We start from the raw sequence: 25,338 nt of genomic DNA on the forward strand, positions 1-25,338 counted from the left end.
CCCATTTCTCCCCCCTCCAACCCCCGTTCTCCCCCCGCCGTAGGAGGCAGCCTGCCGCAAAGAAGAAGAAGAACGCCGCGCCCGCGAACGCCAAGAGGAAGAAGAAGCCAAATGCCTGGAAAAATTCGAAGGGGCCGAACCTTTGGAAGCGGCCGAACTTTTGGCTTTTACCGATTCCATGCTTCCCGGTTGTTCCCAACTCCTGGATGAGCTCCCCGACACCGTCTATCGCGTCTGCGACCTGATCATGACGGCCGTCAAGCGCAACGGGGCCGCGTATCGCGACTCCGTTCTCAAGCAAGTGGTCAAACAGGTAAAAAAAGAAAAAGTTTTTCTTTTTTTTTTTTTTCGCCGTCACCCCGATATCGGCGTGAACCCCCCTCCCCTTTTTCCTGACACCCCGAAATTTAGGTTTGGGAAGCGGCCGACGTCCTCATCAAGGCGGCGTTGCCCCTCACCACCAGCGACACCAAAACGGTGTCGGAATGGATCAGCCAAATGGCCACCTTGCCCCAGGCTTCCAACCTGGCCACGCGCATCCTGCTCCTCACCCTCCTCTTCGAGGTGGGCAAGGGGGGCACCCCGAAATATCGGGGGGGCAGGGGGGTGTCTTTTGTCCTTGTGGCCGCGCTTTGTGGGGTTCTTCTGGTTTTTGTCTTCCAAAATGTCACTTTTTTGGGGCGGAGCGTGTGGTTCTGGGGGTGGTTTTGGGTTCGGGGGTGGTTTTGGGGGTCTGGGGGTGGTTTGGGGGTCGGGGGGGTGGTTTGGGGTTTTTAGGGGGTGGTTTGGGGTTTTTGAGGGGTGGTTTTGGGGGTCTAGGGGTGGTTTTGGGGGTCTGGGGGTGGTTTTGGGTGTCGGGGGGGTGGTTTGGGGTTTTTAGGGGGTGGTTTGGGGTTTTTGGGTGGTGGTTTTGGGTGTCGGGGGGTGGTTTTGGGTGTCGGGGGGGTGGTTTGGGGTTTTTAGGGGGTGATTTTGGGGACTGGGGGGTGGTTTGAAGTGTCTGGGGGTGGTTTGGGGTTTTTAGGGGGTGGTTTTGGGTGTCAGGGGGGTGGTTTTGGGTTTCTGGGGGTGGTTTGGGGTTTTTTGGGGGTGGTTTTGGGGGTCTGGGGGGTGGTTTTGGGGGACTGGGGAGTGGTTTGGGGTTTTTGAGGGATGGTTTGGGGTTTTTGAGGGGTGGTTTTGGGTGTTGGGGGGGTGGTTTTGGGGGTCTCGGGGGTGGTTTGGGATTCTGTGGGGTGGTTTGGTGGTTTTGAGTGGCGGTTTGGGGTTTCTGGCGGTAGTTTGGGTTTTTTTTTGGGGGGGTGCAGAGGGTTTTGGGGATTTTGGGGGTGTCCCTGACCCCCGGGACACCTCGGGGCCCCCCCAGGAGCTGAAGCTGCCCTGCGCCCGGGTGGTGGAGTCGAGCTGCGTGCTGGACGTCCTCATCAAGCTGCTGGAGGTGGTGCAGCCCTGCCTGCAAGCCGCCAAGGAGCACAAGGAGGTGCAGACCCCCAAGTAAGGAAGGGGGAACGGCCCCCCAAAACCCCCCCCCGCCACCCTCCCGTCCCCCCCCCCCCCCGCCATCGACCGGGCGTGCGTGTCCCCCCCAAAAGGTGGATCACCCCCGTCCTGCTCCTCATCGACTTCTACGAGAAGACGGCCGTCTCCTCCAAGCGCAGGGCTCAGATGAACAAGGTGGGGGGCTTGGGGGGCGTCTGGGGGGGTTTGGGGGGACACGGGGGGGGGCTGGGATGGGGGGGGGGCAGCCTGGGGGGGATACGGGGTCCTGGGGAGGGGGATACGGGGTCCTGGGGGGGGACACATGGGGTTGGGGGGGGATATGGGGTCCTGGGGGGGGAGATGGGGTCCTGGGGACACAGACGTGGTCCTGGGGGGGGTTATGGGGTCCTGGGGGGGGATATGGGGGGTTTGGGGGGACACAGGGGGGGTCTGGGATGGGGGGGGGCAGCCTGGGGGGGACACAGGGTCCTGGGGGGGGTTATGGGGTCCTGGGGGGGACGCAGATGGGATCATGGGGGGACACATGGGGTTGGGGGGGGATATGGGGTCCTGGGGGGGGAGATGGGGTCCTGGGGACACAGACGTGGTCCTGGGGGGGGTTATGGGGTCCTGGGGGGGGATATGGGGGGTTTGGGGGGACACAGGGGGGGTCTGGGATGGGGGGGGGCAGCCTGGGAGGGATACAGGGTCCTGGGGAGGGGTTATGGGGTCCTGGGGCGGGGTTATGGGGTCCTGGGGGGGGACGCAGGTGGGGTCATGGGGACACATGTGGGGTCCTGGGGGGGGCATGGGGGGTTTTGGGGGGACACAGGGGGGGGCTGGGATGGGGGCGGGGGCAGCCTGGGGGGGATACGGGGTCCTGGGGGGGGGGTTATGGGGTGCTGGGGGGGACGCAGATGGGGTTATGGGGGGACACATGGGGTTGGGGGGGATATGGGGTCCTGGGGGGGGACGTGGGGGGTTTGGGGGGACACAGGGGGGGTCTGGGATGGGGGGGGGGCAGCCTGGGAGGGATACAGGGTCCTGGGGAGGGGTTATGGGGTCCTGGGTGGGGGTTATGGGATCCTGGGGGGGGACATGGGGGGTTTGGGGGGACACAGGGGGGGTCTGGGATGGGGGTGGGGCAGCCTGGGGGGGATACGGGGTCCTGGGGAGGGGTTATGGGGTCCTGGGGGGGGACACATGGGGTTGGGGGGGATATGGGGTCCTGGGGGGGGACGCAGATGGGGTCATGGGGACACATGTGGGGTCCTGGGGGGGGCATGGGGGGTTTGGGGGGACACAGGGGGGGTCTGGGATGGGGATGGGGCAGGCTGGGGGGGACACAGGGTCCTGGGGAGGGGTTATGGGGTCCTGGGGGGGACGTGGGGGGTTTGGGGGGACACAGGGGGGGTCTGGGATGGGGGGGGGGCAGCCTGGGGGGGACACGGGGTCTGGGGGAGGGGTATGCAGGGTCCTGGGGGGACAGGGGGTCCTGTGGAGGGTGACGAGCAGGGTGACGCGGTGGCACCCAGAGACACCCAGAGTGCCAGGGAGGGGGACGCAAGCGGGGGTACGCCCTGCTGACCCCCCGCCCCCACCCCCTCCCCAGTATCTCCAGGCAACTGGGAACAACTGGCGCTGGTTCGACGACCGCTCGGGTCGCTGGTGTAGCTACAGCGCCAGCAACAACAGCACCATCGACGCCGCCTGGCGCGCCGGCGAGACCAGCGTCCGCTTCACCGCCGGCCGCCGCCGCTACACCGTCCAGTTCACCACCATGGTGCAGGTACCGGCGGCGGGGAAGGGGTTGGCGGCGGGGGGCGGGGGACACGCGCACAACGTTGTCGCCCGGTTGTTGTCCAGGTGAACGAGGAGACGGGGAACAGGCGGCCGGTGATGCTGACGCTGTTGCGAGCCCCCCGATCCGGCAAGGGAGGGAAGGACGGCGCCGAAGGCGAGCGGGCGACCGAGGAAGGACGGGATCCGGAGGGAAGGGGAAAGGAGGAGCCCCCCGGTATGGGGGGGGGGGGGGGATATAGAGGGATTTGGGGGGGGTCTTTGGGGGGTGGGGAGCATGGGGGGGAGGTGGGGTTTGGGGGGAGGTGGGTGGGGAGGGGGTGGAGGGGGTGACGCGGGGCTGGGATTTGGGGCTGGGAGGGGGGGATTAGGGGCTCGGGGGGGTGGATTTAGGGTTGGGGGGGGATTTGGGGGCTGTGGGGGGGTCTGAGAGGTCACGGGGGGGGGCTGATGTTCTTGCACCCCTAAAGTTGGGGGGTGTTGGAGGATGTGGGGTTTGGGGGGGAGCTGGGTGGTGAGGGGTATGGGGGGGATTTGGGGCTGGGGGGGGAGATTTGGGGCTGGGGGGGGAGGATTTGGGGCTGGGGGGGAGATTTGGGGCTGGGGGGGTGGATTTGGAGCTGGGGGGGGTGGATTTGGGGCTGGAGGGGGTGGATTTGGAGCTGGGGGGGGAGATTTGGGGCTGGGGGGGGTGGATTTGGGGGTTGTCAAGTTATTGGGGGGGCACCCCATGTCCCTGCACCCCCAAAACTGGAGGATACGGGGCTTAGGGGGAGCTGGGTGGTGAAGGGGGTGGGGGGGGGGGATTTGGGGGCCTTGGAGGGGTCCCAAGAGGCCATGGGGGGGTGACCCATGTCCCTGCACCCCCCGAACCGGGTGCCGTGGGGGGATATCGGGGTGACGGAGGAGACTTCTGAGGGGGAATATTGGGGGGATTTGGGGCTGGGGGGGGAAGCTTTGGGGGCCACCGGGGGGGTCAGAGAGGCCACAGGGGGGTTGCCAGGCTTTTTGGGGGTGGGGGGGTGGGGAGGCTGAACCACGACCCCCCTTCCCGACAGCCCCAGAACCGCCGTCGGAGGAAGAGACTTCGGCAGCTCCGTCCTCATCCTCCCCCTCCCCGCCCTCCCCCTCCCCCTCCCCGGAGGATCCCTCGGGATGGTCGGAAGCTCCGGTGCGAGGTCTGGCGGAAGAAGCGGTGCCGGCGGTTTTACGAGCCTGCGTCAGTATGTTGGGGGTGCCGGTGGACCCCGACACCCTCCACGCCACCCTGCGCCTCTGCCTGCGCCTCACCCGGCACCACAAGCACGCCCTGCTCTTCGCCGAGCTGCGCAGCACCCGCACCATCCTGGGGCTCACCCAGAGCTCCGGCTTCACCGGCTTCACCCCCCTCGTCACCCTCCTCTTCCGCCACATCATCGAGGACCCCTGCACCCTGCGCCACACCATGGAGAAGGTGCCGGGGGCGGGGGGTGGGGGGGGGCTTGGGGGGGCTGGGGGCGAGGGGACGGGGGAGTTGGGGGGGTGGGGGTGAAGGGATGGGGGGCTTAGGGGGCTGGGGGTGAGGGGTTGGGGGAGTTGGGGGGGTGGGGGGAAGGGAAGGGGGGAGTTGGGGGGCCGGGGGCGAGGGGAGGGGGGAGTTGGGGGGCCGGGGGGAAGGGAAGGGGGGAGTTGGGGGGGTGGGGGCGAGGGGAGGGGGGAGTTGGGGGGCCGGGGGCGAGGGGAGGGGGGAGTTGGGGGGCCGGGGGGGAGGGGACGGGGGAGTTGGGGGGCCGGGGGCGAGGGGACGGGGGAGTTGGGGGGGTGGGGGCGAGGGGAGGGGGGAGTTGGGGGGCTGGGGGCGAGGGGACGGGGGAGTTGGGGGGCTGGGGGGAAGGGAAGGGGGGAGTTGGGGGGCTGGGGGCGAGGGGAGGGGGGAGTTGGGGGGCTGGGGGGAAGGGGAGGGGGGAGTTGGGGGGGTGGGGGTGAAGGGGAGGGGGGCTTGAGGGGCTGGGGGTGAGGGGTTGGGGGAGTTGGGGGGGTGGGGGGAAGGGGAGGGGGGAGTTGGGGGGGTGGCGGTGAAGGGATGGGGGGCTTGGGGGGCTGGGGGCGAGGGGAGGGGGGAGTTGGGGGGCTGGGGGTGAGGTGAGGGGGGAGTTGGGGGGCTGGGGGGCAGGGGAGGGGGGAGTTGGGGGGCGGGGGGAGGGGGGAGTTGGGGGGCTGGGGGCGAGGGGCCGGGGGAGTTGGGGGCCGGGGGGACACTGGGGATGAGGGGACGGGGGAATTGGGGGTCGGGGGGACACTGGGGACGAGGGGCTGGGGGAGTTGGGGGGCTGGGGGCGAGGGGCCGGGGGAGTTGGGGGCCGGGGGGACACTGGGGATGAGGGGACGGGGGAATTGGGGGTCGGGGGGACACTGGGGACGAGGGGCTGGGGGAGTTGGGGGGCTGGGGGAGTTGGGGGCCGGGGGAGTTGGGGGGCCGAGGCTCTGGGCGCAGGCAGGAGGGGAGTCACCGGGGCCACGGGGGCTGCAGGGGGGGAGCAGCCCCCCGTCCCCCTGGGTGGGGGGCCAGCCCGGGGGCCCCCCCGCTCACGGGTGCCCCCCCAGGTGGTGCGGTCGGCGGCCACCAGCGGGGCGGGCAGCACCACCTCGGGGGTGGTGTCGGGGAGCCTGGGGTCCCGAGAGGTCAACTACATCCTGCGGGTGCTGGGCCCCGCCGCCTGCCGCAGCCCCCACGTCTTCACCGAGGTGGCCACCGGCTGCATCCGCATCGCCCTGCCCGCCCCCCGCGGCTCCGGCACCGGTGAGGGCCCGCGGCAGCCCCGCCGCTCCTAAGGGGGTCCCGTGGGTCCCCACCGCTCCTAAGGGGGGTCCCGTGGGTCCCCGCCGCTCCTAAGGGGGGTCCCGTGGGTCCCTGCCGCTCCTAAGGGGGTCCCGTGGGTCCCCGCCGCTCCTAAGGGGGTCCCGTGGGTCCCTGCCGCTCCTAAGGGGGTCCCGTGGGTCCCTGCGGCTCCTAAGGGGGGGTCCCGTGGGCCCCCACCGCTCCTAAGGGGGGTCCCGTGGGTCCCTGCCGCTCCTAAGGGGGTCCCGTGGGCCCCTGCGGCTCCTAAGGGGGGTCCCGTGGGCCCCTGCTGCTCCTAAGGGGGTCCCGTGGGTCCCTGCGGCTCCTAAGGGGGTCCCGTGGGCCCCTGCCGCTCCTAAGGGGGGTCCCGTGGGTCCCTGCCGCTCCTAAGGGGGTCCCGTGGGTCCCCGCCGCTCCTAAGGGGGTCCCGTGGGTCCCTGCCGCTCCTAAGGGGGTCCCGTGGGTCCCTGCCGCTCCTAAGGGGGTCCCGTGGGTCCCCGCCGCTCCTAAGGGGGTCCCGTGGGTCCCTGCGGCTCCAAAGTGGGGTCCCGTGGGTGCCTGTGGCTCCAAAGTGGGGTCCCGTGGGTGCCTGTCGTTCTGAAATGGGGTCTCAGGGGTGCCTGTGGCTCAGAAATGGGGGTCCCATGGGTCCCTGTGGCTCAGAAATGGGGGTCTCGGGTGCCTGCAGCTCCCGTGGGTGCCTTGTGGGGAATGGGGGTGCTTGCAGCTCCAAAATGGGGGTCCCAGGGGTTCCTTTACCCTCAAAATGGGGATCCCAGGGGTCCCTTTATCCCCAAAATGGGGGTCCCAGGGGTCTCTTTGGCCCCAAAAAGGGGGTCCCACAGGCCCCTGTGGCTCCAGCACCCACAAGCCCTCTACAGGGTGGCAAGGTGGGGGTCCCGGGGGCCCCTTTACCCCCAAAGTGGGGGTCCCAGGGGCCCCTTTACCCCAAAATGGGGGTCCCAGGGGCCCCTTTACCCCCAAAGTGGGGGTCCCAGGGGTCCCTTTACCCCCAAAATGGGGATCCCAGGGGTCTCTTTGGTTCCAAAATGGGGATCCCAGGGGTCTCTCTACCCCCAAAATGGGGATCCCAGGGGTCTCTCTACCCCCAAAGTGGGGGTCCCAGGGGTCCCTTTACCCCCAAAATGGGGATCCCAGGGGTCTCTCTACCCCCAAAGTGGGGATCCCAGGGTCCCTTTACCCCCAAAATGGGGATCCCAGGGGTCTCTCTACCCCCAAAGTGGGGGTCCCAGGGGTCCCTTTACCCCCAAAGTGGGGGTCCCAGGGGTCCCTTTACCCCCAAAATGGGGATCCCAGGGTCCCTTTACCCCAAAATGGGGATCCCAGGGGTCTCTACCCCCAAAATGGGGATCCCAGGCATCCCTTTACCCCAAAGTGGGGGTCCCAGGGGTCCCTTTACCCCCAAAGTGGGGGTCCTAGGGCCCCCTTTACCCCAAAGTGGGGGTCCCAGGGCCCCCTTTACCCCCAAAATGGGGATCCCAGGGGTCCCTTTACCCCCAAAGTGGGGGTCCCAGGGGTCTCTACCCCCAAAATGGGTGTCCCAGGGGTCCCTTTACCCCAAAATGGGGGTCCCAGGGGTCTCTACCCCCAAAATGGGTGTCCCAGGGGCCCCTTTACCCCTAAACCACAGCTCCCAAACCTCCTTTTACTCCTAAAAGGGGGCTCCCGCAGCTCCAGCACCCACAAACCCTCCCCGGGGGTGCCAACAAGGGGGGTGTGTCCCCCCCCGCCCCCCCTGAACCCCCCTTTTCCCCCCCCCCCCAGCCTCGGACGACGAGTTCGAGAACCTGCGGATCAAGGGCCCCAACGCGGTGCAGCTGGTGAAGACGACGCCGGTGAAGGCGGCGGCGCTGCCCCCCATCCCCGAGCCCATCAAGGACGTCATCTACGACATGCTCAACGCCCTGGCCGCCTACCACGCGCCCGAGGAGGGTACGGGGACTTTTGGGGGACCCCCCTGGGAATTAGGCACCCCTATTAGGGTTTATAACCCCTGCCAGGGGGGGTTGCAGCCACCCCCCGGGGAGTTTTAGGGGGAAGAGGGGATGGGGGGGGGGCGTTGGGAAAGGGGTGTGGAGGGAGGAGGATTTGGGGGGCGGGGGTAGAAGGGGGAGAATTGGGGTGCACTTGAAGGGGGGGGAAATGGGGGTGCTCCCAGGGAGTGGGAAGTGGGGCACTGGTAGGGAGTGGGGTGCACATAGGGGGGAATTGGGGTGCTCCCAGGGGTTGGGGTGGACATGGGCGGGAATTGGGGTGCCCCCAGGGGTTGGGGTGGACATGAGGGGGGAATTGGGGTGCCCATGGGGAGTGGGGTGCACATGGGGGGGAATTGGGGTGCTCCCAGGGAGTGGGAAATGGGGCGCTGGTAGGGAGTGGGGTGCACATAGGGGGGAATTGGGGTGCTCCCAGGGGTTGGGGTGGACATGAGGGGGAATTGGGGTGCCCATGGGGAGTGGGGGGCACGTGGGGGGAATTGGGGTGCCCCCAGGGGTTGAGGTGGACATGAGGGGGGAATTGGGGTGCCCATAGGGAGTGGGGTGCACGTGGGGGGGGAATTGGGGTGCCCCCAGGGGTTGGGGTGGACTTGGAGGGGGGAATTGGGGTGCCCATGGGGAGTGGGGTGCACTAGGGGGGGGAATTGGGGTGCTCCGAGGGGTTTGGGTGCCCATGGGGAGTGGGGTGCATGTGGGGGGGAATTGGGGTGCCCCCAGGGACTGGGGTGCCCCCAGGGAGTGGGAATTGGGGTGCCCATGGGGAATGGGGTGCACGTGGGGGGGAATTGGGGTGCTCCCAGGGGTTGGGGTGGACATGGAGGGGGGAGTTGGGGTGCTCCGAGGGGTTGGGGTGCACATGGGGAGGGAACTGGGGTGCCCCCAGGGGTTGGGGTGCCCATGGGGAGGAAATTGGGGTGTCCATGGGGAGTGGGGTGCTCATGGGGGGGAATTGGGGTGCCCCCAGGGGTTGGGGTGCACATGGGGGGAATTGGGGTGCCCCTAGGGATTGGGGTGCACATCAGGGGGACATTGGGGTGTCCATGGGGAGTGGGGTGCACATAGGGGGGAATGGGGGTGCCCCCAGGCAGCGGGGTGCACATGGAGGGAGAGAACCGGGGTGCCCCTATGGGGCAGAGAATCGGGGTACAGAATTGGGGTGCCCCCCCAGCGTGGCGCACGTGGAAGGGGAAGCGGGGTGCACCCCAGGGAGCGGGGTTGCCCGTATCAGGGGCAGAATCGGGGTGCCCCCAGGCAGCGGGACATGAAGAATCAGGGTGCCCCCCAAAAACGGGGTGCCCCCCCGATAGCGGGGTGCCCCCCCAAAAGCAGGGTGCCCCCCAAAAGCACGATGCCCCCCCGAAAGCATGGTTCCCTCCGCGCTCTAGACCCAGGGTGCCCCCCAGGTGCTTTGGGGGTGTCCCCAAAGCCTTTTTTTTTTGGGGGGGGGGGGGGGTGTGGCAGAGCGTGGGGCTCCCTTCACACCCCCCCTTCCCCCCCAAAAAAGGTGAGAAGGGGGACCCCAAAAGCGCGGCGCCCAGCGAGGTCAGCCAGCTGCTCTCCGACATCGGGGACGACATGTACCAGCAGTACCGCAGCCTGACGCGCCAGCCCGGCGACTTCGACCCCCCCGCCGGCTTCGCCATCAACGTCAGCGCTTTGGGGGTGCCGGGGGGGGGGGATTTGGGGGTGCCGGGGGGGGATTTGGGGGTGCCGGAGTGGGATTTGGGGGTGCCAAGGTGGGATTTGCGGGGGGGGTTTCGGGGGAGGAGCGTTCCTAGGGGTGGTGGGAGCGGGTACGGGGAAGGGGATTTGGGGGGGAGGGGGAGGGGGGGGGCTGTGGGGTTTTGGGGGGGGCTGTGGGGTTTTGGGGGCCCCCCCCGGCCGGCTCTGATGTCCTGTCCCCCCACCCCCCCAAACCCTGGCTCCCGCAGGCCCAGGTCTTCGCCGCCGATGGAGCCGCTGCGGAGACGCCGCCGTCGGGAACCCCCCAGGGAGAAGGTAGGGGTGTCCCCTGGGCCCCCCAACGTCCCCGAGCCCCCTGACGTCCCCTCCGTGTCCCCTCCGTGTCCCCAAGGTCTTCAATGTCCCCATCATCTCCCCGAGCCCCCCAATGTCCCCTCCGTGTCCCCAAGACCTTTAATGTCCCCCTAACGTCCCCTCCACGTCCTTGAGCCCCCCCAATGACCCTGCCATGTCCCAGGGCCCCCCAACATCCTCTCCACATCCCTGAGCCCCCCAACGTCCCCTCCACGTCCCCAAGACCTTTAACGTCCCCATCATCTCCCCGAGCCCCCCGACGTCCCCTCCGTGTCCCCGAGCCCCCCGACGTCCCCTCCGTGTCCCCGAGTCCTTTAACATCCCCTCCATGTCCCCTCCACGTCCCTGAGCCCCCCAACGTCCCCTCCACATCCCCAAGACCTTTAACGTCCCCATCATCTCCCCGAGCCCCCCAACGTCCCCTCTGCGTCCCCGAGCCCCCCAACGTCCCCTCCACATCCCCAAGCCCCCCGACGTCCCCTCCGTGTCCCCGAGTCCTTTAACGTCCCCTCCATGTCCCCTCCACGTCCCTGAGCCCCCCAACGTCCCCTCCACATCCCCAAGACCTTTAACGTCCCCATCATCTCCCCGAGCCCCCCGACATCCCCTCCGCGTCCCCCAGCCCCCCGACGTCCCCTCCGCGTCCCCGAGACCTTCAGCGTCCCCCTGACGTCCCCAACGTCCCTCCGTCCGCAGCAGCCAGCCCCGAGGAGGGCCGGGAGGGTCGGAAGGAGAAGGACGGGGAGCGCGGGGAGGAGCGGCAGCGAGCCAAGGGCTCCAAGCCCCTCATGCCCACTTCCACCATCTTGCGGCTACTGGCCGAACTGGTCCGCTCCTACGTGGGCATCGCCACCCTCATCGCCAACTACAGCTACACCGTGGGACAGTCGGAGCTCATCAAAGAGGTGACGAGACAGCCGGGACGCGGTCGCTTGTCCCCGAGGGTCGCCCCGCGGCGGCGGCCGCGTCCCTACGGGGTGGGGGGGGGGGGGTCTCGGCGGTGGTGTCACGCTGTTGCGCGGCGGGGTGGTGGTGTCACCCTGCGTGGCGGGGTCCCCCATCACCCCTGTGCGATGGTGTCCCCCGTCACCCTGTGTGGCGGGGTCCCCTGTCACCCCTGCGTGATGGTGTCCCCTGTCACCCCTGTGCGATGGTGTCCCCCGTCACCCTGCGTGGCGGGGTCCCCCGTCACCCCTGTGCGATGGTGTCCCCCGTCACACTGTGTCACGGGGTCCCCTGTCACCCCTGTGCGATGGTGTCCCCCGTCACCCCTGCGTGGCGGGGTCCCCCGTCACCCCCTCGCAGTGGGTTTTCCTGTGCCACCAGGCACTTGGGTCCCTTGTCACCGCGTGCGGCAGGGTGTCCTGTCACCCCACGCGTCCAGGTGTTCTGTCACCCTGCCTGGCGTTGTCCCCTGTCACCCTGCGTGGCGGGTTTCTTTGGGCCACCATGCGCTGGGGTCCCTTGTCACCCCATACAGAAGGTTCCCCTGTACCCCCAGACACCTCGGTCCCCGTCACCCCATGCTCTGGGGTCCCCTGTCACCCCACGCGCTGGGGTCCCTTGTCACCCCATACAGAAGGTTCCCCTGTACCCCCAGACGCCTCGGTTGCTGTCACCCCACACTCTGGGGTCCCCTGTCACCCCACGCGCTGGGGTCCCTGTCACCCCCCGTAGAAGGTTCCCCTGTACCCCCCACCACCTGGGTCCCCGTCACCACGTCCATCGAGGTGTCCTGTCACCCCACACCCCCTCTTCCCTTGTCACCACGCACCAGCTGCCACCCCCTTTGGCACCCAAGGCTCCCCCCACACCTCGGGGACGGGACGATCTGGGGGTCCCAGCCCGGGGTGGGGGTTTTGGGGTGCCTGACCCCCCCCTTTCCCCGTTCCCCGCAGGACTGCAGCGTGCTGGCCTTCGTCCTGGACCACCTCCTGCCCCACACGCAGAACGCCGAGGACAAGGACACGCCGGCGCTGGCCCGGCTCTTCCTGGCCAGTCTGGCAGCGGCGGGCAGCGGCACCGACGCCCAGGTGGCTTTGGTCAACGAGGTGAAGGCGGCCCTGGGACGGGCGCTGGCCATGGCCGAGAGCACCGAGAAGCACGCCAGGTGGGGGACACCGGGGGGACACCACGGGGACACGGCGGGGTTATCGCGGGGCCGTCCCGGCCACCGGCGCCCTCGCGGCAGCACCGTTACGGGGGTGAGATGTTCTCCACGGGGGTGAGATGTCCCTCATGGGGTTGAGATGTGCTCCACAGGGGTGAGATGTTCCTCACGGGGTTGAGATGTGCTCCACGGGGGTGAGATGTTCCTCACGGGGTTGAGATGTGCTCCACGGGGGTGAGATGTTCCTCGTGGGGTTGACGCGTCCTCCACAGGGGTGAGATGTTCCTCGTGAGGTTGAGATGTTCTCCACGGGGGTGAGATGTTCCTCACGGGGTTGAGATGTTCTCCACAGGGGTGAGATGTTCCTCGTGGGTTGAGATGTGCTCCACGGGGGTGAGATGTTCCTCGGGGGGTTGACGTGTCCTCCACGGGGGTGAGATGTTCCTCACGGGGTTGAGATGTGCTCCACGGGGGTGAGATGTCCCTCGTGGGGTTGAGATGTGCTCCACGGGGGTGAGATGTCCCTCGTGGGTTGAGATGTGCTCCACGGGGGTGAGATGTTCCTCGGGGGGTTGACGTGTCCTCCACAGGGGTGAGATGTTCCTCACGGGGTTGAGATGTGCTCCACGGGGGTGAGATGTCCCTCGTGGGGTTGAGATGTGCTCCACGGGGGTGAGATGTCCCTCGTGGGGTTGACGCGTCCTCCACGGGGGTGAGATGTGCTCCACGGGGGTGAGATGTCCCTCGTGGGGTTGAGATGACCTCCACGGGGGTGAGATGTCCCTTCTGGGGTTGACACGTCCTCCACAGGGTTGAGATGTCCCTCATGGGGTTGAGACATCCTCCACAGGGGTGAGATGTTCTCCGTGAGGCTGATGTGTCCCTCGTGGGGTTGACATGTCCTCCCTGGGCTGTGACACAAACTACACGGGGTTGACGTGTCCTCCATGGGGTTGACGTGTCCTCCACGGGGTTGACGTGTCCTCCATGGGGTTGACGTGACCTCCACGGGGTTGACGTGTTCTCCATGGGGTTGACGTGACCTCCACAGGGATGTTATGTTCTCCACGGGGGGTGATGTCTCCTCCACGGGGGGTGATGTCTCCTCCACGGGGGGTGATGTCTCCTCCACGGGGGTGATAGGAGCTCCGTGGGGGTGCCACATCCCCCCGGCGTGTGACGCATCTCCTCGTCCCCACCGCAGGCTCCAAGCCGTCATGTGCATCATCAGCACCATCATGGAGTCCTGCCCCTCCACCTCCAGCTTCTACAGCAGCGCCGCCAAGACCCAACACAACGGCATGAACAACATCATCCGCCTCTTCCTCAAGAAGGGCTTGGTCAACGACCTGGCGAGGGTCCCTCACAGCCTCGACCTCTCCAGGTATGGCCCCACCCCGACGCCAGGGTCCACTCTTATCGGGGGTCTTGGGGGGTCTTGGGGGGTCTTGGGGGGTCTGGAGGGGTCTGGAGGGGTCTGGAGGGGCTCTTGGGTTCTTGGGTTGTGGTGGGTCTGGAGGGTTCTTGAGGGTTCTTGAGGGGTCGTGGGGGTCTTGGTGGGTCTTGGGGGGTCGTGGTGAGTCTTGGGGGGTCGTGGTGGTTCTTGAGGGTTCTTGAGGGGTTGCGGGGGTCTTGAGGGGTCATGGGGGTCTTGGTGGGTATTGAGGGGTTGCGGGGGTTCTTGGTGGGTCTTGGGAGGTCTTGAGGGGTCGTGGTGGGTCGTGGTGGGTCTTGGGGGTCTTGGTGGGTCTTGAGGGGTTGTGGGGGCTCTTGGGTTCTTGGGTTGTGGTGGGTCTTGGGGATCTTGGTGGGTCTTGGGGATCTTGGTGGGTCTTGGTGGGTCTTGGTGGGTCTTGAGGGATTGTGGGGGGTCTTGGTGGGTCTTGGTGGGTCTTGGTGGGTCTTGGTGGGTCTTGGTGGGTCTTGGTGGGTCTTGAGGGGTCTTGGGGGTTCTTGGTGGGTCTTAGGGGTCTTGAGGGGTTGTGGGGGCTCTTGGGTTCTTGGGTTGTGGTGGGTCTTGGTAGGTCTTGAGGGGTCGTGGTGGGTCTTGAGGGGTCTTAGAGGGTCTTGAGGGGTCATGGTGGGTTTTGGGGGTTGTGGTGGGTCGTGAGGGGTCTTAGAGGGGTCATGGTGGGTTTTGGGGTTGTGGTGGTTGTGAGGGGTCTTGAGGGGTCGTGGTGGGTCTTGGGGGTTCTTGGTGGGTCTTGGGGGGTCTTGGGGGTCTTGGGGGGTCTTGGGGGGTCTTGGGGGGTCTTGAGGGGTCTTGTGGGTTTTAGGGGTCTTGGTGGGTCTTGGTGGGTCTTGAGGGATTGTGGGGGGTCTTGGTGGGTCTTGGGGTTCTTGGTGGGTCTTAGGGGTCTTGGGGAGTCTTGAGGGGTTGTGGGGGCTCTTGGGTTCTTGGGTTGTGGTGGGTCTTGGTAGGTCTTGAGGGGTCGTGGTGGGTCTTGAGGGGTCTTAGAGGGTCTTGAGGGGTCATGGTGGGTTTTGGGGGTTGTGGTGGGTTGTGAAGGGTCTTGAGGGGTCGTGGTGGGTCTTGAGGGGTCTTAGAGGGTCTTGAGGGGTCATGGTGGGTTTTGGGGGTTGTGGTGGGTTGTGAAGGGTCTTGAGGGGTCGTGGTGGGTCTTGGGGGTCGTGGTGGGTCTTGGGGTGCCGTGGGGATCGTGGTGGTTTCCTGGGAGTTTGTGGCGGGTCCCGGGGGGACGGGGTGGGGTCCCCTGGACGCCAGGGTCCCACCGGCCGCCCCCCAGCCCCAACATGGCGAACACGGTGAACGCGGCGCTGAAGCCGCTGGAGACGCTGTCCCGCATCGTCAACCAGCCCAGCGGCCTCTTCGGCACCAAGGGCTCCTCCAGCAAGAGCAAGGGGGAGGGGGCCGGGGGGGCCCGGGAGGCCGGAGCCGCGCCCCCCGACGGAGGTACCTGCACCCCCAGGAACCCCCAAACCTCCCCCGGCCCCCCCCATCCCCCCTGTGCCCCCCCATCCCCCCTGTGCCCCCCCGTATCTCCCCTGTCCCCCCCGTCTTCCTTGTGCCCCCCATCTCTGCTGTGTCCCCCCCGTCTCCCCGTGCCCCCCACTTCTCCTCTCGTGCCCCCCCAAATCTCTCCTGTCCCCTCCATCTCCCACGTGTCCCCCCACATCCCTGTGACCCCCCCATCTCTCTCGTGTCCTCCTATATCGCTTGTGTCCCCCCATTTTCCACGTGCCCCCCCATATCTCTCGTGTCCCCCCACATCTCCCCTGTGTCCCCCCGTATCTCTTGTGCCCCCCCCATTTTCCCTGTGTGTCCCCCTTCCCTGTGCCCCCCACATCTCTCGCGTCCCCCCATTTTCCCTGTGTCCCCCCACATCTCTCGCGTCCCCCCATTTTCCCTGTGTCCCCCCACATCTCTCGCGTCCCCCCACATCTCTCGCGTCCCCCCACATCTCTCGCGTCCCCCCACATCTCTCTCGCGTCCCCCCACATCTCTCGTGTCCCCCCATTTTCCCTGTGTCCCCCCACATCTCTTGTGTCCCCCCACATCTCTCCCGTCCCCCCATTTTCCATGTGTCCCCCCCACATCTCTTGTGTCCCCCCACATCTCTCGCGTCCCCCCATTTTCCATGTGTCCCCCACATCTTTCATGTCCCCCCCATCTCTCCCCTGTCCCCCCCATCTCCGGTGTCCCCAAATATCTCCCCTATGCCCCCCCATCTCTGGTGTCCCCCCCATCTCCGGTGTCCCCCCAATTTTCCCTGTCCCCCCCCCATCTCACCCCCTGCATCCCCGCATCCCCCCCACATCCCTCTGTCCCCCCCCGGGGGGGACCTGCCTGTCCCCCCTCTTAACCACCCCCCACCCCCCCCCCCAAAAACCAAAGGGGACCCGGGGACCCCGAGCCCCCGAGGAGGACGCGGAGGCGGCGCAGGCGGAGGCGGCCGACGGCGACATGGACGGGGAGGCCGAAGGTGACGCGGTGGTGCTGGCCGGGCAGCCCGAGGGGCTCAGCACCCAGGAGATGCAGGTGAGGGGGGCTCCCCCCAACCCCCCCGTACCCCCAAACCCCCCCCTACCCCCCCTAAATCCCCCCCCGCCCCCCCCAAAGGTGGAAAACGAGCTGGAGGATCTCATCGACGAGCTGCTGGAGAGGGACGGGGCCACCGGCAACAGCACCATCATCGGTGAGATCCCCCTCCCCGAGACAGCAGGGACCCCCTCAAAAATATGGGGGTGCCCCCTTTGCACCCCTTTAAGGTGTTTTCGCCCCCCCCTCCCAAAAGTGAGCCGCTCGGGGGAGGACGAGTCGCAGGAGGACGTGCTGATGGACGAGGCCCCCTCCAACCTCAGCCAAGCCTCCACGCTGCAGGCCAACCGGGAAGGTGAGGGGGGCCCCCCAAGATTTTTGGGGGGGGGGGGGTGGTTTTGGGACGCCGAGATCCCAGCCGACACCCCCCCCCCCCCCCTCTTTTCGCCTTCCCGAAAGATTCCATGAACATCCTGGATCCCGAGGACGAGGAGGAGCACACGCAGGAGGAGGACAGCAGCGGCAGCAACGAGGATGAGGACGACAGCCAGGACGAGGAGGAGGAGGAGGAGGAGGAAGACGAGGACGATCAGGTGGGGGGGGGGGGGGAATCCCCTCGGGTGCCGTGGGGGTGCAGCCGTCACCCCGGTTTGGGGCGGGGTGCAGCCGGTTTGGGTCGGGGTGCCCCCGTTTTGGGGTCAGGGGGTGCCATTTGGGGTCAGGGTGCCCCCATTTTGGGTCGGGGTGCCCCCGTTTTGGGTCGGGGTGCCCCTGTTTTGAGGTCAGGGGTGCTGTTTTGGGTCGGGGTGCCCCTGTTTTGGGGTCAGGGGGTGCTGTTTTGGGTCAGGGTGCCCCCGTTTTGGGTCAGGGGCTGCCATTTGGGGTCAGGGTGCCCCCATTTTGGGTCGGGGTGCCCCTGTTTTGAGGTCAGGGGGTGCTATTTTGGGTCAGGGTGCCCCCATTTGGGGTCAGGGGGTGCTGTTTTGGGTCGGGGTGCCCCCATTTTGGGTTGGGGTGCCCCTGTTTTGGGGTCAGGGGGTGCTGTTTTGGGTCGAGGTGCCCCCGTTTTGGGTCAGGGGGTGCTATTTGGGGTCAGGGTGCCCCCGTTTTGGGTCGGGGTGCCCCCATTTTGGGTCAGGGGGTGCTATTTGGGGTCAGGGGGTGCTGTTTTGGGTCGAGGTGCCCCCGTTTTGGGTCAGGGGGTGCTATTTGGGGTCAGGGTGCCCCCGTTTTGGGTCGAGGTGCCCCCATTTTGGGTTGGGGTGCCCCTGTTTTGGGGTCAGGGGGTGCTGTTTTGGGTCAGGGTGCCCCCGTTTTGGGTCAGGGGGTGCTATTTGGGGTCAGGGTGCCCCCGTTTGGGGTCAGGGTGCCCCCATTTTGGGTCGAGGTGCCCCCGTTTTGGGTCGGGGTGCCCCCATTTTGGGTTGGGGTGCCCCTGTTTTGAGGTCAGGGGGTGCTGTTTTGGGTCAAGGTGCCCCCGTTTTGGGTCAGGGGGTGCTATTTGGGGTCAGGGTGCCCCCGTTTTGGGTCGGGGTGCTTCTGTTTTGGGTCAGGGTGCCCCCATTCTGGGTCGGGGTGCCCCTGTTTTGAGGTCAGGGGGTGCTATTTTGGGTCAGGGTGCCCCCATTTTGGGTCAGGGGGTGCTATTTTGGGTCGGGGTGCCCCCGTTTTGGGTCAGGGTGCCCCCATTTTGGGTCGGGGTGCCCCCATTTTGCATTGGGGTGCCCCTGTTTTGAGGTCAGGGGGTGCTGTTTTGGGTCGGGGTGCCCCCGTTTTGGGTCAGGGGGTGCCATTTGGGGTCAGGGTGCCCCCATTTTGGGTCGGGGTGCCCCCGTTTTGGGTCAGGGGGTGCTATTTAGGGGTAGGGTGCCCCCATTTTGGGTCAGTGTGCCCCCGTTTTGAGTCAGAGTGCCCCCATTTGGGGTCAGGGGGTGCTATTTTGGGTCGGGGTGCCCCCATTTGGGGTCAGGGGGTGCTATTTAGGGGTAGGGTGCCCCCATTTTGGGTCAGGGTGCCCCCGTTTTGAGTCAGGGTGCCCCCATTTGGGGTCAGGGGGTGCTATTTTGGGTCAGGGTGCCCCCATTTTGGGTCGGGGTGCCCCCATTTTGGGTCAGGGGCTGCCATTTGGGGTCGGGGTGCCCCCCTTCCAGCTCCGGGTGCCCTCATTTCGAGTCAGGGGGTGCCCGCTGACCCCCCCCCGCCCCCCCCCTCCGGGGTCCTTCCCCTTCAGGACGACGAGGAGGGGGAGGAAGGGGAGGAAGAGGAGGACGACGACGACGGCTCGGAGATGGAGCTGGACGAAGATTACCCCGACATGAACGCCTCCCCCCTCGTCCGCTTCGAGCGCTTCGACCGCGACGATGACCTCATCATCGAGTTCGACAACATGTTCTCCAGCCCCAGTACGGACTGGGAGGACTGGGAGGGCAGGGGGGGGGCCGCAGGGATTTGGGGGGGGCCACGGGGCTCCCCCCTCGCCCCACGGTGGCGGAGGGAGGGTGGGTGAGGGCTTGGGGGGGGGGGTAAAGTGGGGTTCGCCCCCTTGACACCCCGGTTTGTCGCTTCCCCAGGGTGTTGGGGGGGTTAAGAAGGGGTCCAGCCCCCCCCAGCACCCCAATTCTTCATCTCCCCATGGCCTTGGGGGGGTTAAGAAGGGGTTCACCCCCCCCAGCACCCCAATTCTTCATCTCCCCATGACCTTGGGGGGTTTAAGAAGGGGTTCACCCCCCAGCACCCCAATTCTTCACCTCCCCATGACCTTGGGGGGGGTTAAGAAGGGGTTCACCCCCCCCCAGCACCCCAATTCTGTCTCCCCATGAATTTGGAGGGGGTTAAGAAGGGGTTCACCCCCCAGCACCCCAATTCTTCATCTCCCCATGGTTTTTGGGGGGTTAAGAAGGGGTTCACCCCCCAGCACCCCATTTCTGTCTCCCCATGAATTTGGGGGGGGTTAAGAAGGGGTTCACCCCCCAGCACCCCAATTCTTTGTCTCCCCATGGCCTTGGGGGGGTTAAGAAGGGGTTCACCCCCCCCCCAGCACCCTGTTTCTGTCTCCCCATGAATTTGGGGGGGGATTAGGATGGGGTTCACCCCCCAGCACCCCAGTTCTGTCTCCCCATGAATTTGGAGGGGGTTAAGAAGGGGTTCACCCCCCAGCACCCCAATTCCTCACCTCCCCATGACCTTCGGGAGGTGTTAGGCTGGGGTTCACCCCCCAGCACCCCAATTCCTCACCTCCCCATGACCTTCGGGAGGTGTTAGGCTGGGGTTCACCCCCTGACCCCCCAGTTTGTCCCCCCCCCGTGCATCCCACCATTACGAGGGTCTCAGAAAGCTTCTTCCCCCCCCATTTCCCCCCCCCCCGACCCCCCTTTTCCCCCCCCCCCAGCCGACATCCCCCCGTCCCCCGGGAACATCCCGGCCAGCCACCCGCTGCTGGTGCGGCACGCGGACCACGGCGCCCTGGCCCTGGGGAGCGGGGCCGCCAGCACCCGCCTGGCGCAGGGCCTGGGGCGCAGCCAGCGCACCCTGCGCCAGCTGACGGCCAACGCCGGCCACACCATCCACGTCCACTACCCCGGCGCCCGCCAGCCCAACCCCCCCCTCATCCTCCAGCGGTGAGTCACGGCAGCCCCCCAAAACCCCCCTGGGGACCCCAAAACCCCCCTGGGGATCCCCTATCCTCCTGGGACCTCCCCAAACCCCCCTGGGAACCCCCAAACCCGCCTGGGAACCCCCAAAACCCCCCTGGGGACCCCAAAACCCCCCTGGGCACCCCAAAACCCGCCTCGGAACCCCCAAACCCCCCTGGGAACCCCCAAAACCCCCCTGGGGACCCCCAAACCCACCAGGGAAACCCCAAAACCCGCCTGGGAACCCCCAAACCCACCGGGGAAACCCCCAAATCCCCCCTGGGAACCCCCAAATCCCCTCTGGGAACCCCCAAAACCCCCCTGGGGACCCCATATCCTCCTGGGACCTCCCCAAACCCCCTTGGGAACCCCCAAAACCCGCCTGGGAACCCCCAAACCCACCGGGGAAATCCCCAAACCCACCGGGGAACCCCCAAAACCCCCCTGGGGACCCCAAAACCCCCCTGGGGATCCCGTATCCTCCTGGGACCTCCCCAAACCCACCTGGGAAACCCCAAAACCCCCCTGGGAAACCCCAAACCCACCAGGGAAACCCCAAAACCCGCCTGGGAACCCCCAAACCCACCGGGGAAATCCCCAAACCCACCAGGGAACCCCCAAACCCCCCCTGGGTATCCCATATCCACCTGGGAACCCCCAAAACCCCCCTGGGAAACCCCAAAGCCCACCTGGGAACCCCCAAACCCACCTGGGAACCCCCAAATCCCCCCTGGGGACCCCAAAACCCCCCTGGGGACCCCATATCCTCCTGGGACCTCCCCAAATCCCCCCTGGGAACCCCCAAAACCCCCCTGGGAACCCCCAAAACCCCCTTGGGGACTCCATATCCTCCTGGGACCTCCCCAAACCCACCTGGGAACCCCCAAAACCCCCCTGGGAAACCCCAAAACCCACCTGAGAACCCCCAAACCCACCGGGGAAATCCCCAAACCCACCTGGGAACCCCCAAACCCACCGGGGAAACCCCAAAACCCACCTGAGAATCCCCAAACCCACCGGGGAAATCCCCAAACCCACCGGGGAACCCCCAAAACCCCCCTGGGGACCCCAAATCCTCCTGGGAAACCCCAAACCTGCCTGGGACCTCCCCAAACCCCCTTGGGAACCCCCAAAACCCACCTGGGAACCCCAAAACCCACCAGGGAAATCCCCAAACCCGCCTGGGAACCCCCAAAATCCACCTGGGGACCCCAAATGCTCCTGGGAAACCCCAAACCCACCAAGGAAATCCCCAAACCCTCCTGGGAACGCCCAGATCCTCCTGGGAAACCCCCAAATCCTCCTGGGAAACCCCAAACCTCCCTGCAATCCCCCAGACTCTCCTGGGAAGCCCCAAAATCCACTGGGGAACCCCCAAAACTCGCCTGGGAACCCCCAAAACCCACCTGGGAACCCCAAACCCACGTGGGAAACCCCAAAATCCTCCTGGGAAACCCCAAAACCCCCCTGGGACCCCTCAAACCTCTCCTGGGACCCCCCAAACCCTCCTGGGACCCCCCAAAACCCTCCTGGGACCCCTCAGCCCCTCCTGGGACCTCCCAAACCACCTTGGGACCCTCCCAAACCCCCCTGGGACCCCCCAGACCCCCATCGTACCCCCGTTTTTCCCGCAGTGTGCCCCATCGTCCCCTGATGCACCCCCTCATTCAGCCCTTAATGTCCCAGTGTCCCCCCCCTCCCTGGGGTCCCCTCGGTGTCCCCCCTCCTCCCCAGTCCCCACATCCCCCCCCTCCCTGGGGTCCCCATGTCCCCTCCCTCCGTGGGATCCCCCCAGTGTCCCCCCTCTTCCCCAGTCCCCACGTCCCCCTCCTCCCTGGGGTCCCCCCGTCCCCCTCCCTGGGGTCCCCCCAGCGTCCCCCTCCTCCCCGGTCCCCACATCCCCCTCCTCCCTGGGGTCCCCCCCAGTGTCCCCCCTCCTCCCTAGGGTCCCCCCCAGTGTCCCCCTCCTCCCCGGTCCCCACGTCCCCCTCCTCCCTGGGGTCCCCCCCACGTCCCCCTCCTCCCTGGGGTCCCCCGGTGTCCCCCCTCCTCCCCGGTCCCCACGTCCCCCTCCTCCCTGGGGTCCCCCGGTGTCCCCCCTCCTCCCCGGTCCCCACGTCCCCCTCCTCCCTGGGGTCCCCCCAGCGTCCCCCTCCTCCCCGGTCCCCACGTCCCCCTCCTCCCTGGGGTCCCCCCAGCGTCCCCCTCCTCCCCGGTCCCCGCGTCCCCCCCCCCCGCCCCTGACGGTGCCCCCCGCTCCCCGCAGGCTGCTGGGCCCCTCGGCGGCGGCCGACATCCTGCAGCTGAGCAGCAGCCTCCCCCTGCAGAGCCGGGGCCGGGCCCGGCTGCTGGTGGGGAACGAGGACGTCCACATCATCGCCCGCTCCGACGACGAGCTCCTCGACGACTTCTTCCACGAGCAGGGCAGCGCCGGCAGCCAGGCAGGCGAGTGGGGGCGGGGCCGGGGGGCGGGGCCTGAAGGGGTGGGGCTGGGGGGCGGGGCCTGAGAGAAAGCAGGGGGGGGCGTGCGCACACACACCCCCCCAATGAAGTGGCTGCAGGGAGGGAGGGGAGAGGATGGGGCTGGGGGGAGGGGGCGGGGCCTAGAGAAAGGGGGCGGGGTGTGTGAGGGGGTGGGGTGTGCGAGGGGGCGGGGCATGGGGGGGCACAGCCCCGCCAAGCTGAGAGGCTGCAGGGATGGAGGGGAGAGGATGGGCCTGGAGGGAGGGGGCGGGGCCTGGGGGGAAGGGGTGGGGCCTGGAGAAAGGGGGCGGGGCCTGTGAGGGGGCAGGGACACACCCCGCCCTTAGTGGCTGTAGGGATGGAGGGGAGAAGATGGGCTGGGGGGGAGGGGGTGGGGCCTATAGCAAGGGGGTGGGGTCTGAGAGGGGGCGGGGCCATCAAGGGAGCAGGGACATCAATGGACTGGGGGGGCCTGGAGGGGGTGGGGCTACCAAGGGGGCGGGGACACATCCCATCCTTAGTGGCTGTAGGGATGGAGGGGAGAAGATGGGCCGGGGGGGCGGGGCCTATAGCAAGGGGTGGGGTCTGGGAGGGGGCGGGGCTATCAAGGGAGCAGGGACATCAATGGATGGGGGCCTGGAGAGAGGGGGTGGGGCTACCAAGGGGGCGGGGCCAGCAAGGGGGAGGGGCTTGCGAGGAAGTGGGGGGCAAGCGGCTGCAGGGATGGAGGGGAGAGGATGGGGCTGGAGGGAGGGGGCGGGGCCTGGAGGGAGGGGGTGGAGCCTGCAGTGGGGGCTTTGGGGATGGCGGGGAGGGGGAGGAGCCAGGAGGGAAAGGGCGGGGCCTAGGTGAGGGAGGTGGGGCCTTGTTTTTGGGAAGGCCTGGAGAGGAGGGGCGGGACCTGGCTAGAACATGGGCGGGGCACGGGGTGGCTGGGGGGAGGGGCCTGTCTGATGTAGGCGGGGCTTGCCCGATGTAGGCGGGGCTTGGCTGACAGATACAGGCCCTGGAGTAGGGAAGGGTGGGCTGAGACCAAGGGGGGGGGGTGGCCTCGCCCAAGGGGGGGTGTGGCCTCACCCAAGGGGGTGTGGCCTAGCCGAGGAGACAAAGGGTTCCCCCTCCCCGCCCCCCCGGTTCACTCTGCCCCCCCCGCCCCCCCGCAGGGACCCTCTCCAGCATCCCCACCGCCCTGACGCGCTGGACGGAGGAGTGCAAGGTGCTGGACGCCGAGAGCATGCACGACTGCGTCTCGGGTGAGCCACCGCGTCCCCCGCTGTCCCCCGCCGTCCCCCCGCAGCCCCCCGCAGCCCCCCGCTGTCCCCCCGCAGCCCCCCGCTGTCCCCCACGCCCCCCAGTGTCCCCCCACGCCCCCCCCAAACCACCACCACCACCACCTCCCCCTACCCCCAGCACCACCCGGCCTGGGCCCCCCCCCCGGCACCAGCAGCCAGGGCTCTCAACCCCCCTACGATGTCCCCACGATGTCCCCAACCCCCCCAGCTGTCCCCAACAACCCCTCAATGTCCCCAACACCCCCCATGCCCCCCCCAAACCACCATCACCACCTCCCCCCTACCCCCAGCGCTGCCACCACCCACCCGGGGACCCCTTCGGTGCCAACAACCGGTGCTCTCACCCCCCCACAATGTCCCCAAACCCCCCAGGTGTCCCCAAAAACCCCTCAATGTCCCCAACACCCCCTCATGCCCCCCCCAAACCACCATCACCACCTCCCCCCTACCCCCAGCGCTGCCACCACCCACCCGGGCACCCCTCCGGTGCCAACAACCGGTGCTCTCACCCCCCCCACGACGTCCCCAACCCCCCCAGGTACCCCCACACCCCCCTGGGGGATCTCCCAGCACCCCAAAACCCCCCTGTGTCATCCGTCCCCCCCCCGCAGTGGTCAAGGTGCCCATCCTGGCCCGCCTGGAAGCCCTGCGCGACGAGGAGCTGGACGAACGGCGCGAGAAACGCCGGCGCCAGGCGGCCGAGGAAGAAGCCAAAAGCGCCGACCGCGGCCCCGAAGAGAAGGACGGGCCTGACGCCCAGGTGAGGGGCACCCCACCCATCCCCCCCCCCCCCCCCCCTAATTTTGGGGGGGGGGCGTCCTTTTTTCACCTACACCCCCCGCCTCAATCACCTTCCCCTCTCCCGCAGGACGCGGCGTCCAAGGCCGCCGCCGCCGCCTCCGCCGACGTCACCCCCCCAGGTAAACCCCACCCCCCCTCCTCTTAATTTTGGGGGGTCCCCCCCTATATCCCCGCCCCCCCCCCCTTTTTATTTTCCGACCTGGCACCCCGCGGGTTGAGGTAGTAGATTGTATAGTTGGAGGGTCACACCCCCGTCTCGGAGATAACTATACAGTCTACTGTCTTCCTCGCGGGGCGCGCGGCCGCCGCCGGACGCCTGGGTCCCCTATAGGATCCCCTATAGGATCCCCTATAGGATCCCCTATAGGATGGGGGGGGTTTGCTGAAGCTATTTTGGGGGGGTCAGGGGAGGTTCTAGAGCAATCCCCCGGCCGGTTGAAGGTTGATAAATGGGGGGAGGGGGGGTGTTTGGAGGGGTCCCCTGGTTTTGGGGGGGGGGGGGGGAGTAAAATGGAGGGGGGGTTTGAGGGGGGGTTAGGGTCTTTTGGGGGGGTTCAGGGTCTTTTGGGGAGGGGTTTAGGGTCTTTTTGGGGGGTTAAGGGTCTTTTTTGGGGGGGTTAGGGTCTTTTGGGGGTGTTAAGGGTCTTTTTAGGGGGTTAAGGGTCTTTTTTGGGGGTGTTGAGGGTCTTTTGGGGGGGTTAAGGGTCTTTTTAGGGGGGGTTAAGGGTCTTTTGGGGGGTTAAGGGTCTTTTTGGGGGGGTTTAGGGTCTTTTTGGGGGGTTAAGGGTCTTTTGGGGGGGTTTAGGGTCTTTTTGGGGGGTTCAGGGTCTTTTGGGGGGGTTTAGGGTCTTTTTGGGGGGGGTTAAGGGTCTTTTGGGGGCGTTAAGGGTC

At 67.4% G+C, this 25,338-nt stretch overlaps 1 protein-coding gene across 1 annotated transcript in view; it reads left to right on the forward strand.

Annotated features, from left to right (window-relative positions):
• The window catches only part of HUWE1 (HECT, UBA and WWE domain containing E3 ubiquitin protein ligase 1), a 73,411-nt gene that overhangs the window by 25,024 nt on the left and 23,049 nt on the right, over positions 1 to 25,338 (forward strand). Inside the window, 25 exon segments of the mRNA XM_075134866.1 lie at positions 44 to 313; positions 412 to 564; positions 1,367 to 1,494; positions 1,593 to 1,674; positions 3,092 to 3,268; positions 3,346 to 3,496; positions 4,338 to 4,732; positions 5,863 to 6,058; positions 7,883 to 8,050; positions 9,617 to 9,759; positions 10,044 to 10,110; positions 10,846 to 11,054; positions 12,048 to 12,259; positions 13,464 to 13,643; positions 15,007 to 15,227; positions 16,135 to 16,259; positions 16,341 to 16,416; positions 16,516 to 16,614; positions 16,719 to 16,852; positions 18,490 to 18,661; positions 19,648 to 19,876; positions 22,158 to 22,336; positions 23,518 to 23,607; positions 24,258 to 24,406; positions 24,515 to 24,566. Of these exon segments, the coding sequence (XP_074990967.1) occupies positions 44 to 313; positions 412 to 564; positions 1,367 to 1,494; positions 1,593 to 1,674; positions 3,092 to 3,268; positions 3,346 to 3,496; positions 4,338 to 4,732; positions 5,863 to 6,058; positions 7,883 to 8,050; positions 9,617 to 9,759; positions 10,044 to 10,110; positions 10,846 to 11,054; positions 12,048 to 12,259; positions 13,464 to 13,643; positions 15,007 to 15,227; positions 16,135 to 16,259; positions 16,341 to 16,416; positions 16,516 to 16,614; positions 16,719 to 16,852; positions 18,490 to 18,661; positions 19,648 to 19,876; positions 22,158 to 22,336; positions 23,518 to 23,607; positions 24,258 to 24,406; positions 24,515 to 24,566 (4,057 nt within the window).

The sequence above is a fragment of the Calonectris borealis genome, chromosome 34, assembly GCF_964195595.1.
Source record: "Calonectris borealis chromosome 34, bCalBor7.hap1.2, whole genome shotgun sequence".
In the NCBI taxonomy this organism is placed as follows: Eukaryota; Metazoa; Chordata; class Aves; order Procellariiformes; family Procellariidae; genus Calonectris; species Calonectris borealis.